The sequence below is a fragment of the Spinacia oleracea genome, chromosome 2, assembly GCF_020520425.1.
Source record: "Spinacia oleracea cultivar Varoflay chromosome 2, BTI_SOV_V1, whole genome shotgun sequence".
Taxonomy (NCBI): domain Eukaryota; kingdom Viridiplantae; phylum Streptophyta; class Magnoliopsida; order Caryophyllales; family Amaranthaceae; genus Spinacia; species Spinacia oleracea.
In genome coordinates, this window is record NC_079488.1 from 16,299,133 (window position 1) to 16,315,089 (window position 15,957).

At 38.9% G+C, this 15,957-nt stretch overlaps 1 protein-coding gene across 1 annotated transcript; it reads left to right on the plus strand.

The window, feature by feature from the left end:
- Positions 1–1,003: 1,003 nt before the first annotated feature.
- Positions 1,004–9,734, plus strand: LOC110796768 (auxin response factor 7). Its single transcript, XM_022001853.2, has 13 exons — positions 1,004–1,736; positions 2,488–2,597; positions 2,696–2,791; positions 3,043–3,099; positions 3,199–3,354; positions 3,452–3,536; positions 4,690–4,780; positions 4,886–5,050; positions 5,144–5,339; positions 5,998–6,136; positions 6,367–8,447; positions 8,724–8,914; positions 9,093–9,734. Exons 1-13 carry the CDS (start codon positions 1,694–1,696, stop codon positions 9,268–9,270), a joined length of 3,588 nt encoding a protein of 1,195 aa, XP_021857545.2. The 5' UTR covers positions 1,004–1,693; the 3' UTR covers positions 9,271–9,734.
- Positions 9,735–15,957: the final 6,223 nt, after the last annotated feature.

Genomic DNA, 15,957 nt, shown 5'->3' on the forward strand with positions numbered 1-15,957 from the left:
CTTCCCATTTTTTGGCTTTTGGTTCCTTGCACAACTCGAGGCAACTATGGATAAATAGGATTGAATCTACAGGTGTACTTTAATTTGCAGCGGAAAGATTTTAGTTGTGTATTTAGTTTTAGGAGCATAAATGAATTTTTATTTAGTCTGTAGGTACTTTGATCAAGATCCTGACTCATGGGTCTTGACAATTTTTTTTTATTTAATAATTTGTTCCTTTTATTCCATTAATCAAAGTCACACTAGCATTACAGTGATTGGTTTCATAACAACTAAAAACATGACAACACCTTAAAAGAAAAATGGAATATGGAGTTTAGCAGCTTGAGAGATGTTGAGGGGGGTTACTACATCCATGCGAAAATGTTGTGGTTGCTGGGCTATACATCTGGACCTCCCTAAACCTTCCGGCAATAGGATTTACATAGGTGCTATTGAGGGTGTATCATAAAGTAGCTTAAACTCTGTTTTAACATCTAGTGTATTTGGTTTGTAATTGAATGATCTTGGTTATTCACATCAATATAAGGCACTAATACTCTCTAGTCCAAGACAAAAAAAATGATATAGGTAATTGGGAGAGAAAGAGTTAGAACTTGGGCCTAAACCATATAGGAGGAGAAACTTGGGCATAAATGATTGCGCATCATAATTGATCTTTAAAAATATAAGTATTTGGTGAATTATTTTTCAACTAAGGGGTATTTGGTGAAATTAGTATTATAAAAGGGGTATTTGGTGAATTTGAAAAGTTGGCTAACGGAGCACTAACGGCGCGTCATTAGTAAGGGTAGTTTGGGTATTATATTAAAGGTGAGGGGCATTTGGTGAATTTCTGAAAGTCGAGGGGCATTTGGTGAATTTCGTGAAAATTGAGGGGTATTTCATGAAAAATCCGTAAATAAAAATACCTCATAATTATTTTATTTTTTTCCAAAAAAGAAAGAATAAAAGAATAATAATAAAAACAATAAATCCCAAGAAAAAAAAGAGAGAGTAAGAGTAGAGGGACCTGCTCCAGTCTGTTGAATGTCGGCTTCTTCCTTCTTCTTCTCCTTCAAAAGCTGCTTTCCTCTTCCTTTCTATTTTCTCGACACTTTTATTCCCCCCCCCCCCCCCCTCTCTTTCTCTCTCTTCCCTCACCCACCTTACTTTCTCTCTCCTCCATTGAAACACCTCTTTCCGACGCAACAAGCTGAAGTGAACTTTTATTGGACTGAGTTTTTTCAGCTGAAAGTTTGCTTTTTTCTGCGAAATTACATGATTTAAGGAAGTGGGTATTGCTTTAAATTTGATTGGTTTGAAGAAATAGTTTGTTAATCTATGTGATATCTGGGGGGAAATCCCAACTTTTATCGACGCTTTTCTGGGTTTGTTTATGAAGGAGTTGAACTCTTAATGGCGGTTCAATTTGAGCACGATTGTTTCGGAAAATTCTGGGTTTCTTTTGAAGGAATTGAACTGTGAAAATGGTGGTATAATTTGAAATTTTTGAGCAAGATTATTGTTGCTGGAATTTGATTTCTGGGCTGATTTGGTGAATGTGGGTGTAGTGAATTAGTGATATGAAGGCAATGTTGAAGATGATTGTTCTGGGTTTGAAGTTGTAGTGAGCAAATAAAAATTTGTGGATTTTTTTCTGTTGGGAATTATTAATTGGGTTTGATTGTCAAAAAGAAGGGCTTTGATAATCATGAAAGCTCCTTCAAATGGTCTCGTGGCTAATCCTGGAGAAGGTGATGATTTTTCCTAATTCTTTTTTTTTTGGTTGGTTAATTGAAAAAATAGTTAATTTCTAGATTTCCAGAAAAAAAAAAAATCCTTCCAAATTTGATTTTGGTTAAATTTATGATATGATCTGCAACGATTTATGGGAATTTCAATGATGATCTGGAAGTTTCTATCCAACTTAAGCTGCTTTAAATATTTGATTAGCAAAGTTTTTGGGGGATTGGCAATGAATTTTTCGATTTCAGGATTGTTTTGTTGTTTGCATATAATCCACATACCTGAAGAAGGAAACATAATCAATCCAAAAAAAAGGAAAACAATGAACAACAGGAAAATGATTGAAGTTGACATTTATCTTCCCCTGGCAGCTTCAATACAGCTCTGAAACTCCTGCATTCATATATTCCTTTTCAATGCTCCTGCCATTTATTATGTGCAACAGTGCAAGTAAATATGTTCATCAACACTTATGGTTTATACTTAATTAGTTAGGTTATATAATTCCTTCCTTTTATTGTAAAATTAAATACTTTTAACTGTTTAACCTGAATTTGTTTGTCTGGGTTGTCTGAATTTCTGAAATGCTCTTCTTGAGTCAGATTAGTTGCCTTAATTCATATCTAGAGCTAGGTAAACCCGAGTTGGCCAGGGTTAAGAGTTTACTATGAAAATTTCATAGAATGATCTAAAGATTGAATGTTTCTCTTATATTTGTGCAAATGTTTTTCTGAACTAATTTTATTTGGAATCTGACAGAAGGAAGGGCCATTAATTCAGAGTTGTGGCATGCTTGTGCTGGACCACTGGTTGCTGTGCCTCCTGTTGGAAGCCTTGTGGTTTACTTCCCACAAGGCCACAGTGAGCAAGTATGTCAGTTTCCATTTATGCAAGATTTGATGTCAATGAATGCCAAGTTCTTTCTTCTAATAGAGTGTACTCTACAATAATCTTGATGTTTTTGCAGGTGGCAGCCTCTATGCAAAAGGAGACCGATGGAATCCCGAGCTATCCGAATCTTCCGTCCAAGTTGATTTGTGTGCTCCATAGTGTCACACTACATGTATGTCTACTATGACTCTAGCGATACTGAAAATGATCATATTCCCCCGTTTAGGCCTTGGATTAGGTTGATCTTCGCCTAATTACTTTGGATAATTTAGCACGGCTTTACGTTGATCCAAGTAGATGTATGGAATTAGGAATGGAACAGAATGCTGCAGTATATGTTATATTGATGCCTGGCTTGTCATTTTCCCATTTACATGTTTATTACATCATGATTTATGCTGTGTTTTTTTCATGTTAAATCAGGCTGACCCTGAAACTGATGAGGTGTACGCACAAATGACCCTTCAACCTGTTAATAAGGTAAGCCATCCTTTAATTAGAATCTAATAAGATCAAGTTAATGATTCTATTTGTCGGTGTGTAATCTTGCTTCTTTATTGTGATTTGTCAATCTCACAGTATGACAGGGATGCGTTGCTTGCATCAGAGATGGCCCTGAAACAAAATAGGCAGCCTGCAGAGTTCTTCTGCAAAACTCTCACAGCTAGTGACACTAGCACACACGGTGGATTCTCTGTACCTCGCCGGGCTGCTGAGAAGATTTTCCCACCTCTAGTGAGTTGAAAATTTTCAACAAATCCCATTTTGTTTTTGTTTGTCATTTTTTAGCTACCTTATTTATTATTGTGCTTACCTGGTAGACATTTGATAGGATTTTTCTATGCAACCTCCTTGTCAAGAGTTGATGGCTAAAGATTTACATAATCAAACATGGACCTTCAGACATATTTATCGAGGTATGCTCCACTCTGAAAATTCTATCTCATGTCTGCGTTATACGTTTGTCATTTAGTTTTCGATGTGTTCCTTCGGTTATAGACTTATATTGGGCCCGGCCCATTTAACTTAGGCCCGGCCATAACCCGACCCAATGAACAGGTCTACTCCCGACGTGTACTTTTCTGTATGGCCTCAGGCCTCTGACGTTGAAGGCCGCCAAATATCCTTGTTTAACCAGAAGTTTTATTTTCATATCTTGACTGTTCTGAAATAGTTTCGGATTTAAGCATCTAGAAAGAGTAAATAGTTAAACACCATTCAAATGCCGTAAGATATCAATATGCACCAATCTCCTTCCGTATCTCTATGTTTTATGTACAATTAGCCTTTGTTGCCTGACACTCATGTTGTTGGATCTGACTGTTCAATATTACTTTGATTCTTAAAGTGCAAAAAAAGCTAACACTTACAATTAACGCAGACTGTTGTGAGTTTCTCCCAACTTCCATTTATAGTTGAATTAGGGGCTCAAACGTGCGTAAATTTTATTAAGAATAGTGCTGTTAAAGTTTTGTTTTTGTTGGAAATTAAATTGGGTTGTGTCTCCATCATTTCTCGTAAATTTTCTGCTTTTTTGGGGCTTTTATAATGTTTCTAAGCACTTTTCCGAACTAGAATGAGCTTCAATTAAGGTGGGAAATTTGAGCTTGTTAAAAGCTTGTTTTTGTTCCTGTATTTGAATATGTGAACCGAGCTTGAAGAAAATTGAAGCTCAAGAATACTAGTTCATTTAAGTTCACAAAAGGCTCTTTTAAATATTGATAATGGACGAGTATTTTTTAAAATTCAAATATCAAACTATTACCAATTTACCGTATAACCTTTTCTTTGGAAATCACATTTGCCTTAGGCTTGTAATATAGAACTATGATTTTCTATAAAAACACAAAGCTCGATTATGAACCCTGCTCGATAAAAAATGACCCAAGCTCGAACAAGATAACTCCTACGCTCACGAAGCTTGAATAAACTTCTCAGCTCATGTTTGACTGAAGTTAAATAAGCTTGAGCAAAAACATAATAGTACTAGACATAATTATTCTTTCAGATCCATGTTCCACCGGATTGTGTAATGATGCAAGTACGTAATGCAAATCTTCTTGATTTCAGGACAGCCAAAAAGACACTTGCTGACTACCGGTTGGAGTGTTTTTGTTAGCTCAAAAAGATTATTTGCTGGTGATTCTGTTCTATTTATAAGGTATCTACTGTTATACATTTATGATGTTTTTTCTTTGGGTAATTTGGTAGAACTAGTGTCATAGGATCTTAGCTGATTCAAGGACTCCTCACTTATTGCTTGTAGAGACGAGAAGTCACATCTTCTGTTAGGTATACGAAGAGCAAACAGACAGCAGCCTGCACTGGCGTCGTCTGTTATTTCCAGTGACAGCATGCATATTGGAATTCTTGCTGCTGCAGCTCATGCTGCTACTAATAACAGTCCATTTACCATCTTTTATAATCCGAGGTAGTTAACTTTAATATACAGCTTGAATTATTATATTCACCATTCATTAAATTGTGTCCGACTCTGAAACTGAACTGAACTTGATAATGACAGGGCTAGTCCAGCTGAGTTTGTAGTTCCCTTGGCTAAGTATAATAAAGCTATGTACACCCAAGTTTCTCTTGGCATGCGCTTTAGGATGATGTTTGAAACTGAGGAGTGTGGTGTACGTAGATATATGGGTACTATAACAGGGATCAATGACCTTGATTCGGCGCGATGGAAAAACTCTCAGTGGCGTAACCTCCAGGTACTGCTCCCCTCCCTAAAGTCTCATTCTTAATTTCTCAAAGAACATTGTTTTCTTGTAAAAATAAAGCTATCAAAAGCGAGTGAAGTTACGTTTTTTAATTTTTAATTTATTTATTTACCTTCCCGAGATACAAATGTACATATATGCTTGATGTGCGCAATTCTGGCAGTATCTATTTGTAGCTTTATGCATAAATAATTTATCGTTCTCTCCCATCTAATTATCTTCCATATCTTTTTCCATGCAATTTATTGGTACACGTACGTTTTCATTGTCCATTCTTGAGGAAATGTATTATGTTCGAGACTCACCATACCTCTCATGTAATCATTTTCCTTACCGTTTATGTTGTCCGGCTTCTCATCACCTTAAATTTATTAATTTTTTATGCTCCCTTCGTCCCATTCAAGGTACGGCAAATGAGTTTGGCACTGATTTTTAGGCACAAAGGACGAGTACAAAAGACATTTATATTATGAGTTTTTTTATTATTAATTGAAAGTCGTTGTGGGGTTAGACCTTTAGGTATGTGTAATTAGCAGGGGTGTATATGTGATTTTATATGGGATGGAGGGAGTATTTCCTTTCTTTTTTTGCGCAAATTTGAGCCGTCATGGGCCTCATTGCTCAGTATGCTGACCCGCTGTGTTAATAGGTTGGCTGGGATGAATCTACCGCTGGTGATCGACCAGGTCGAGTCTCCATTTGGGACATAGAGCCTGTTGTTACTCCCTTCTACATATGCCCTCCTCCATTTTTCAGACCAAAGTTTCCTAAGCAACCAGGAATGCCAGGTATGCTACTAGATTTAATTTTACCATGGAACCTTAGTTAATCTCAATCTGAGTTTGTAGCTTTGTACTAACCATTAACCGTCAATTGCATAAAGTGGTTTCCTGGTTGATAAACATGGTTCCGGTGTATTTGTTCATATCAAAGTTTACAAATTCTGTAAACTTCTTATTGTTCATAGCAAAGTTTCTTTCGATTTGTTCATATCAGAACTGGTTGTGTTGCTCTGCAGATGACGACTCTGATATGGACAGCATATTCAAGAGAGGTATGCCCTGGCTTGGCGATGAATATGGCATGAAAGATGTTCCCAGCTCAATATTTCCTGGTTTGAGTTTAGTCCAGTGGATGAACATGCAACACAATAATCAAGTTCCTGGTGCACAACCTGGGATTTTTCCATCTATGCTAACCGCATCTGCCATGAATGGTGGCCTTGGTACTGATGATCCTTCCAAGCTGTTGAACTTCCAAGCCCCGAATATGTCTATGCCAAATCTCCAGTTCAGCAAAGCTGTCCAACAGAATCAAGTTGGTCAATTGCAGCAACAATCTGCGAATTGGTCTCAACAGCAACAGCAACAGCTCCAGCAATTGTTGCAGAATCCTCTTAACTCGCAACAGCAGCAACAACAACAGCAGCCACAACAGCAGCCACAACAGCAACAATCTCTGCAACAACAGCTGCAAAAACAACAAATACAGCAGCAGCAACAGCATCAGCAACAGCAACATCATCATCAACAGTTACAGCAGCAACAACAACAACAGCAACAGCAACAGTTACAGCAGCAACAACAGCACCAGCAACAGTTACAGCAGCAACAACAGCATCAGCATCAGCAGCAACAACAACATCAGCAACATCAACAGCAGCAGCAGCAACAACAACAACAACAGCACCAACAGCAGCAAGCACAACCAGCATCACATCCTGCACCACAAAAGCAACAAATACCTCAGTCAACATTTGTAAATAGTGGCCTCATTTCTCCTAACCAGAACATAAATCAGAATTTGCCGCAGTCTCCAATGTTCTCTCAACTTCATCACCAGCAACTGCTAGGTGGAAATACCCAGGGCCCACCAAACCTTCCAGCTGATTCTCTTCATTTAACATCTTTAACTCCAGATATGCAGTTTCAGCAGCAAACAGAACAGCAAAGTAATGTTCTACAGAGGCTTCAGCAGCAGCAGCAGCAGCAGCAAGCACAAATGCAACAGTCCTCCCAACAGTTACTTCAAGAGAGCCTATCACATAGGTCATCACCTGCCTTACAGAGCCTCTCAGAGCATCAGCTTCAACTTCAGCTGCTGCAAAAATTACAGCAGCAACCTCAACAGCATTCACAGCAGCAACAACATCAACAGCATTCACAGCAGTCACACCCTATGCTGTCTCCTATTAGTTCTCATAGCCATCCTCAAGTAACAACACAACAACACACTGCTCAATCAAACCAACATTTGCAGCAGCGTCCTTCGTCTCAATATCAGCCAACACAACAAGTGGGTGTGGGTGTGGGTGTGGGTGTGGGTGTGGGTGTAAGCTCTATCTCCACATCTCCGCTTATGAATTCTCCAGCAGTTTCAGCAGTCCAACTTCAGGGAATGCAGAAAACAGGGGGGATTGTAAGATCATTATCTGGCCCAACTGATGGAGATGCTCCATCTTGTTCAACTTCACCTTCTACAAACAATTGCCAGATTCCCCATTCAAACTTCTTGAATCGGAACCAGCAAGCGCGGAACATGCTAGTCGAGCATTCAATTACTGAGCCTAGTAGTAATATGGTACAGGATCTTCAACAAGAGAAGTCTGATATGAGAATCAAGAATGAAATTTCAACCTCAAAAGTAATAGAACCCCCTAGAATTAACGGTGGCATCATCACTGATCCGTTGGAAGCTTCCTCTTCTGTTACTTCATATGGGTTGGATGCTAGTGGACTTCACCAGAATCTATCACTTCCAAGTTTTGGGTTGGATGGTGATGTTCAGTCCCATCCAAGGCATAATAGTCTTCCTATTTCAACCGCCATGGATGATTTGACAACTGATAGCTTTTTGTCAAGGGGTTTTGATTCAGGGAAGGAGCTCCATAACTTGCTTTCTAGTTACAATGGTGCTCCTACTCCTAGAGACATTGAAACAGAATTATCTGCTGCTGGTATGAGCCCACAATCATTTGGGGTTCCAAATATACCTTTCAAGTCGGGTTGCTCAAATGATGTAGCAGCAATTAACGACCCTGCTGGTTTGGGTGGTGGGATGTGGCCAAGTCAGGCTCCACGTATGAGGACATATACAAAGGTTGGTAGTCTTGCTTATATTTGTACTTGTGATAATTTGTTGTGGAATGCAGGTGTCTTGTTGTTTGTGAATTGAATGTGAAAATGAGAAAGCAATAGTTACCTAAACACTCAATTGTTTGTTTCCTTTGTGAAATGTTGTTCATGATCGATTGTGATATAATCAACACACTTTAACATTGTTCTCATGTCATCACTTTCTCTAGTTCAAGATTTGCATATAGCCATTGTGTTGGGAGTTCATCTACTTATTTGTGTTTCCTGTTTAACTAAAAAGGTACAAAAGCGTGGGTCAGTTGGTAGATCGATTGATGTTACCCGTTATAAGGGATACGATGAGCTCAGGCTTGATCTTGCTCGTATGTTTGGCATTGAAGGACAATTGGAAGATCCTCAAAGAACAGATTGGAAACTGGTCTACGTAGATCATGAAAATGACATTCTACTCGTGGGAGATGATCCATGGGAGTAAGTATACTGTGACTTTTTTTTTTAAAGAATTTGTTATTTATTATTCAGTTCAGTTCAGTAGAATTCAGTTAAGCTCAAAAGAATAGGGCCAAAGTATATTGTGATATTTTTATTTCTTTAAGAATTTGTTTTTGTGCACTTGCCCTAAACTTCATTCTGTTTTGTTGAATGGCAGTGAATTTGTGAACTGTGTTCTAAGCATAAAGATATTGTCATCGGTTGAAGTGCAACAAATGAGTTTGGACGGAGATTTGGGTAGTGGACCAATCCCGAATCAAGCGTCTAGTGGTGCTGACAGTGACAATGCCTGGAGAGGATATGATGACCATTCCGCTGCCTCATTCAACCGTTAAAACTGCCTGTGAAATCTTCTTCGGTTATTGTTGGGTTGGAACACGGGCAAAATGGTCACTGTCATCAACCAGAAGATACAACAATATGCAATACCCATAATAACCTGAAAACATGAATGTAACTTAGATAAATCACTCATTTTTGAGCTATAGATTGAGCTCATACTCCCACTTTTATTTTATATACTCCAACCTCCATATTGAGCTAGGGGAAGGAAGTTAAATTATGGGTCCTTAGGTTATAGGAAAGTACGGACCAGGTTAATTGTTTTCAAGGCAACCTTTCTGTAAAGCTAGTGTACGTTGTAATAGAAGATATATAGTTTTGTACTGTAGTAGTTACTGACAAAGGAAAGGGGGTGGTGTGTGAACTTCATGTCAACCCTTGTAGTTTTATCACTTGTGATAGATATGGCTATGTAAATGCTATTTATTGAATTAAAGCAGATTTAGATTTTGATGTAGTTTAGTGTTTTTGTTGTTCTGAAAAGAAATGATGAAGGTATAAAAAAGACTGTGTTTTAGCCAGATACATTTTGGAGCAGCAAAATCATTATTTTTTCCGAATCTAAATATTTTTCCCATTTTCCTTTGGCACACATGCCAATGCACATTTTACAACGTTAATATCTCTAGTTACGTGTTATTAAAAATTATAAAATTTTCACAATGTGAAAGTACTTATTGAGACGAATCAAATAAGACCCCATATGATTGTGTTTTTTCTTATATATTGGGATCTTTTACCAAATTGGCTACTTTTATAATTTTATTTGGAAAATTTGTAATTATTAATTCAACCTTTGCCCGGTTTTCTTTAATTAAGCCTACCTATGCGATATTTCTAAATAATCCAACCTTTATGAGCCAACTGATGACCGGTTACCTGCTACAAAGTCAAGGAAAATTTGTAATTATTAATCCAATCTTTGCCCGATTTTCTTTAATTAAGTCTACCTATGCGATATTTCTAAATAATCCAACCTTTATGACCCAACTACTATTATTAAGCCTGGATGACCAGTTACCTGCTACAAAGTCAACGTTAAAAACGTTGACAACCTAAAGTTGGTTTCCCTCCTAAAATATTGGACACGTCATCATCACTTGCCACCTAAACAAGGATTTCGGTTTTTTTAAAAAAAAACCCTTAACCCTTCTCTTCTCTGTACCGTGTTTCAATTCATCTCTCCTCCATTACTGCTGCTTCAACCACAATTGTATTGGTTCATGACATCATCAACGATTTTCTTGTGGAAATAGGTGACTTCATCCACGTGAATTCAAATTTCGTCTCCAAAATCGTACAATTGAAGGTGAACTTACGAACCTTAGCGTTTTTGTTCCTTTTTTGGTAAGTTTTGAATTTTGGGGTTCCTTGATGGTCAGTTCGTAAAAACCCGAGCTGTTGCAATAATATAGTTTTTTTTTTATGTTGTGGGATGTTGGTTATTTTGGTCTTGTTGGAAAATTAGAAAGAAAAAAAAACCTTGAATTTGAAGAAGATCCAGATCCAATAGGCAATTGCTTTACCCCAACCATAGCAATTGTTGATTATTTTTGATGAAATTCGAATGGAGAGGTATGAGGGATCGACAATGGTGGAGAAGATGTAGAAGAGAAATAATGGAGAGGAGTGCAGAGATGAAGCAGAAAATCGCAGAGGAGAGAGGAACGAAAATTAAAATAGCAATTACAGAAAATAAGGGGAAAAATAAAATTAAAAAAATTATAATTGTTATATGCCACGTAAGGGTGAATACTGTTAGGTTATGATACATATGACAATTAATAAATCATGCGGAAAAACCATTTAGCCAGGAATACATATTATTTACACATAATCATATAGCATAGTTTAGATGCATACTCTTTGTTGCGTGCCTTCCCTAGCTGCGCCCGAACCGAACAAGAACAAGTCTTTAGGACTCCAAGTGTCGTCCCTCCGTAGATAGTCCACAGCACGTCCGTGAAGGAAATAATGCCCTTGGTCCAAGTATGCATTCTAGGTTAAGTCTAATAAATGTGGTTCAGTATTAATTAACAAGTTAATAATTCAGTGAGATCAAGTGAGCTGAATGCCTAACTAGAGGCCGCTTCAGTTCAAGTGGAATTAATGATATTAATCCACAGCTTACTCTTGACTGAACCCGTAGGGTCACACAAATAGTACGTAAACGGATCAAGTATTTAATGGCATTAAATACTCCAACTATGGATATTCGGAATCGACGGATCTTGGTTTCAGTGGGAGCTGAGATCGTCACAGGCAAGAAATGAATACTCCGGAAACGATGATATTGCCGGAAACGGAAATATGGATCGTATCGGAAATATAAATATTATCCAAGTCGTAGATGTTTCCGGAAACGGAAACATGGTACGTATCGGGAAATATTATCGGAAATGGAAATATTGCCGGAATCGGAAATATTGCCGGAAACGGAAATATTGTCAGAATCGAAAATATTATCGGAATCGGAAAATAATTCTGGAAACGGAAATATTAAATATTTGTTCGAAACGGAAATTAATTCCGGAAACGAAAATATTAAATATTGTTCGTATCGGAAATATATTCCGGAATCGGGAATTTAATCGGAAGCGTATCGTACGAATAAGCATCGGACGAGACCTGCCGGACGAGGGCCCAGCACGAAGCCAGGCCATCGCCCAGCAAGCCAAGCGCGCCACACGAACAGCCAAGGCCACGCCAGGCCCAGCGCAAGGCCAGGCCCAGCAGGTCGTGGCAGCGCGCGCAGCTGCGAGCAGTGGGCTGCGAGCATTGCTGCAGCTCGCGTGGGCTTGTAGCTCGCGTGGGCCGTGCGGCCGTGTGGGCTGTGCGCGGGCATGGCCTGCACGCTTGCGGGTCATGCTCGCGTAAGTGTTTGTGTTCGCATACGAAACCTAAAACGTGCAGAATTCGTTTAATGATTAAATTCCTAATTCTATTTGATAAATTAATTAAATAAGAGTTTTATTATAATTCTAATTTAATTAATTCGTATCCTAATAGGATTCCAATTCTCTTTCCATACCCCTATAAATATGTGGCCTGGGTTCACAATTTATAACGAGTTATTCAAGTATTCAAAGTGAGTTTTTGAGAGAAAAATTCAGTTACACATCTTGCTCAAAAGTGCCGAAAATTTATAGTACCTTAGGGGCGATTCTAGTTGGTCAATCTTAAGGCGGATCCGGACGTGTTGTGGACTATCTACGGAGGGACGACACTTGGAGTCCTAAAGACTTGTTCTTGTTCGGTTCGGGCGCAGCTAGGGAAGGCACGCAACAAAGAGTATGCATCTAAACTATGCTAAATGATTATGTGTAAATAATATGTATTCCTGGCTTAATGGTTGTTTCCGCATGATTTATGAATTGTCATATGTATCATAACCTAACAGTCCGGATCCGCCTTAAGATTGACCAACTAGAATCGCCCTTAAGGTACTAAAGATTTTCGGCACTTTTAGTCAAGGAATGTGTCTGAATTTTCTCTCAAAAACTCACTTTGAATACTTGAATAATCTATGAAAATATGTGACCCTAGGCACCTATTTATAGAGTTATGGAAAGGGTTTTGGAATCCTATTAGGATACTAATTTATTTAATTATAACCTTACCAGGACTCTAATTAAATAATCATTATCTAATAGTTTTAGGATTTAATCACACTTCGAATCCTGATTGCTTCAGGATTCCCGCACAAGCATTGCACGAGCACCGTACACCCGCGCAAGCCTTGCGGCCCACGCTAGGCGCACAGCGCTCGGCCCACTGCTGTGCTCTCGCGCGCGCGCCCAAGGCCTTGGCTGGGCCTGGCCTTGCGCTGGGCCTGGTGGAGGCTTGGCGTGCGCTGGTGCGCGTTGGCTCGCTGGGCGACGGCCTGGCTTCGTGCTGGGCCTTCGTCTAGCGGGCCTCGTCCGATGCTAATTCGTACGATACGCTTCCGATTAAATTCCCGATTCCGGAATTCATTTCCGTTACGAACAATATTTAATATTTCCGATTCCGGAATCAATTTCCGTTTCGAACAAATATTTAATATTTCCGTTTCCGGAATTATTTTCCGATTCCGATAATATTTCCGATTCTGACAATATTTCCGTTTCCGGCAATATTTCCGATTCTGGCAATATTTCCATTTCCGATAATATTTTCCGATACGTACCATGTTTCCGTTTCCGGCAATATCTACGACTTGGATAATATTTATATTTCCGATACGATCCATATTTCCGTTTCCGGCAATATCATCGTTTCCGGAGTATTCATTTCTTGCCTGTGACGATCTCAGCTCCCACCGAAACCAAGATCCGTCGATTCCGAATATCCATAGATGGAGTATTTAATGCCATTAAATACTTGATCCGTTTACGTACTATTTGTGTGACCCTACGGGTTCAGTCAAGAGTAAGCTGTGGATTAATATCATTAATTCCACTTGAACTGAAGCGGCCTCTAGCTAGGCATTCAGCTCACTTGATCTCACTGAATTATTAACTTGTTAATTAATACTGAACCGCATTTATTAGACTTAACATAGAATGCATACTTGGACCAAGGGCATTATTTCCTTCAGTCTCCCACTTGTCCTTAGGGACAAGTGTGCATTTCCTAATTCCTTTGTCGCTCGATGCTTGCTCTTGAACATAAGGTAAGAGTTGTCATCCTTATTATGTCCAGAGGTGTTTCTCGGTTTCAGAGTTCAACTGATCAAATAAACAGATAATCATAGCCTATGATTCATCCGAGCACGGCCATGCATTTCACAGTTTCTAGCTCTCCGAGTGGCCTTGTACAACTTTTAAGCATCTCATCCCGATTTATGGGAGGACAATCCCAATCTTGCGATCTTGAGATTAGACTTCGTTTGATAGGTGATTACCTGAGCGTTGCCTTTATAGCCTCCTTTTACGGTGCGACGGTTGGTCAACGTCAAAACAACCAGTTCTCAAACAAGTAATCTCAAATCACTCAGGTATTGAGGATTTAGTATCTAATAATTTTAATGAAATTTACTTATGACAGATTTTCATCTCTTACAGTAAAGTTTCATAGGTCTTGTCCGATACTAGTCTTCCCAAAGTAAGTATCTATGCAAATGATTATGACATTGCCATGTCCACATAGTTCAAGAAACAGAACTACTAGTCATCTTGCATTCTAATCGTCTAACGTTTTCTATGCGTCCAATTTTTATAGAAAACTCCGACTAGGGACCATTTTCAACCTTTGACATTCAAGTTCACTTGATAGACATTTCTTAGTGACAGGACTGGTCCTGACAGTCTATCTTGAATATATCGTCAAATTGAAGGGACTCATCATTTAATAAACCACAAATTAAATGGAAAAATGAATTCTTTTCATTTATTGTGAATGATTAACCAATAATGTTTTACAAAGATTTAAACTCTAAAACTTTAAAAACATTAAACAGAGACATCAAAGCCATTCTCCAATATGCTTGATTCCCATAGCTGCAGTGTGCGAGTTGTGCTTCGCTTGCGGCAAAGATTTAGTCAATGGATGTGATATGTTGTCATCAGTTCCAATTTTGCTTATCTCGACTTCTTTTCTTTCAACGAACTCTCGTAGAAGGTGAAATCTACGAAGTACATGCTTGACTCTCTGGTGGTGTCTAGGCTCCTTTGCCTGTGCAATAGCTCCGTTATTATCACAATACAGGGCTATTGGTCCTTTAATGGAGGGGACTACACCGAGTTCACCTATGAACTTCCTTAGCCATATAGCTTCCTTTGCTGCTTCATGTGCAGCAATGTACTCCGCTTCAGTTGTAGAATCCGCAATGGTGCTTTGCTTAGCACTTTTCCAGCTTACTGCTCCTCCGTTGAGGCAGAAGACAAACCCAGACTGTGATCTGAAATCATCTTTGTCGGTTTGGAAACTTGCGTCCGTATAGCCTTTAACAATTAATTCATCATCTCCACCATAGACCAGGAAGTCATCTTTGTGCCTTTTCAGGTACTTCAGAATGTTCTTGGCAGCAGTCCAATGCGCCTCTCCTGGGTCTGACTGGTATCTGCTCGTAGCACTGAGTGCGTACGCAACATCCGGGCGTGTACATATCATAGCATACATTATTGAACCAATCAATGATGCATATGGAATCCCATTCATTCGTCTACGCTCATCAAGTGTTTTTGGGCACTAAGTCTTGCTTAGAGTCATTCCATGAGACATGGGTAGGTAGCCTCGCTTTGAGTCCGCCATCTTGAACCTATCAAGCACCTTATTGATATAAGTGCTTTGACTAAGTCCAATCATCTTTTTAGATCTATCTTTGTAAATCTTGATGCCCAATATGTACTGTGCTTTTCCTAGATCTTTCATCGAAAAACATTTCCCAAGCCAAATCTTGACAGAGTTCAACATAGGAATGTCATTTCCGATAAGTAATATGTCGTCGACATATAATACTAGGAAAGCAATTTTGCTCCCACTGACCTTCTTGTATACACAAGATTCGTCCGCGTTCTTGATGAAACCAAAGTCACTGACTGCTTCATCTAAACGTATATTCCAGCTCCTGGATGCCTGCTTCAATCCGTAGATTGACTTCTTTAGCTTGCATACCTTTTTAGCATTCTTTGGATCCTCAAAACCTTCAGGCTGTGTCATAAACACAGTTTCTGTTAAAACGCCGTTTAAGAAAGCAG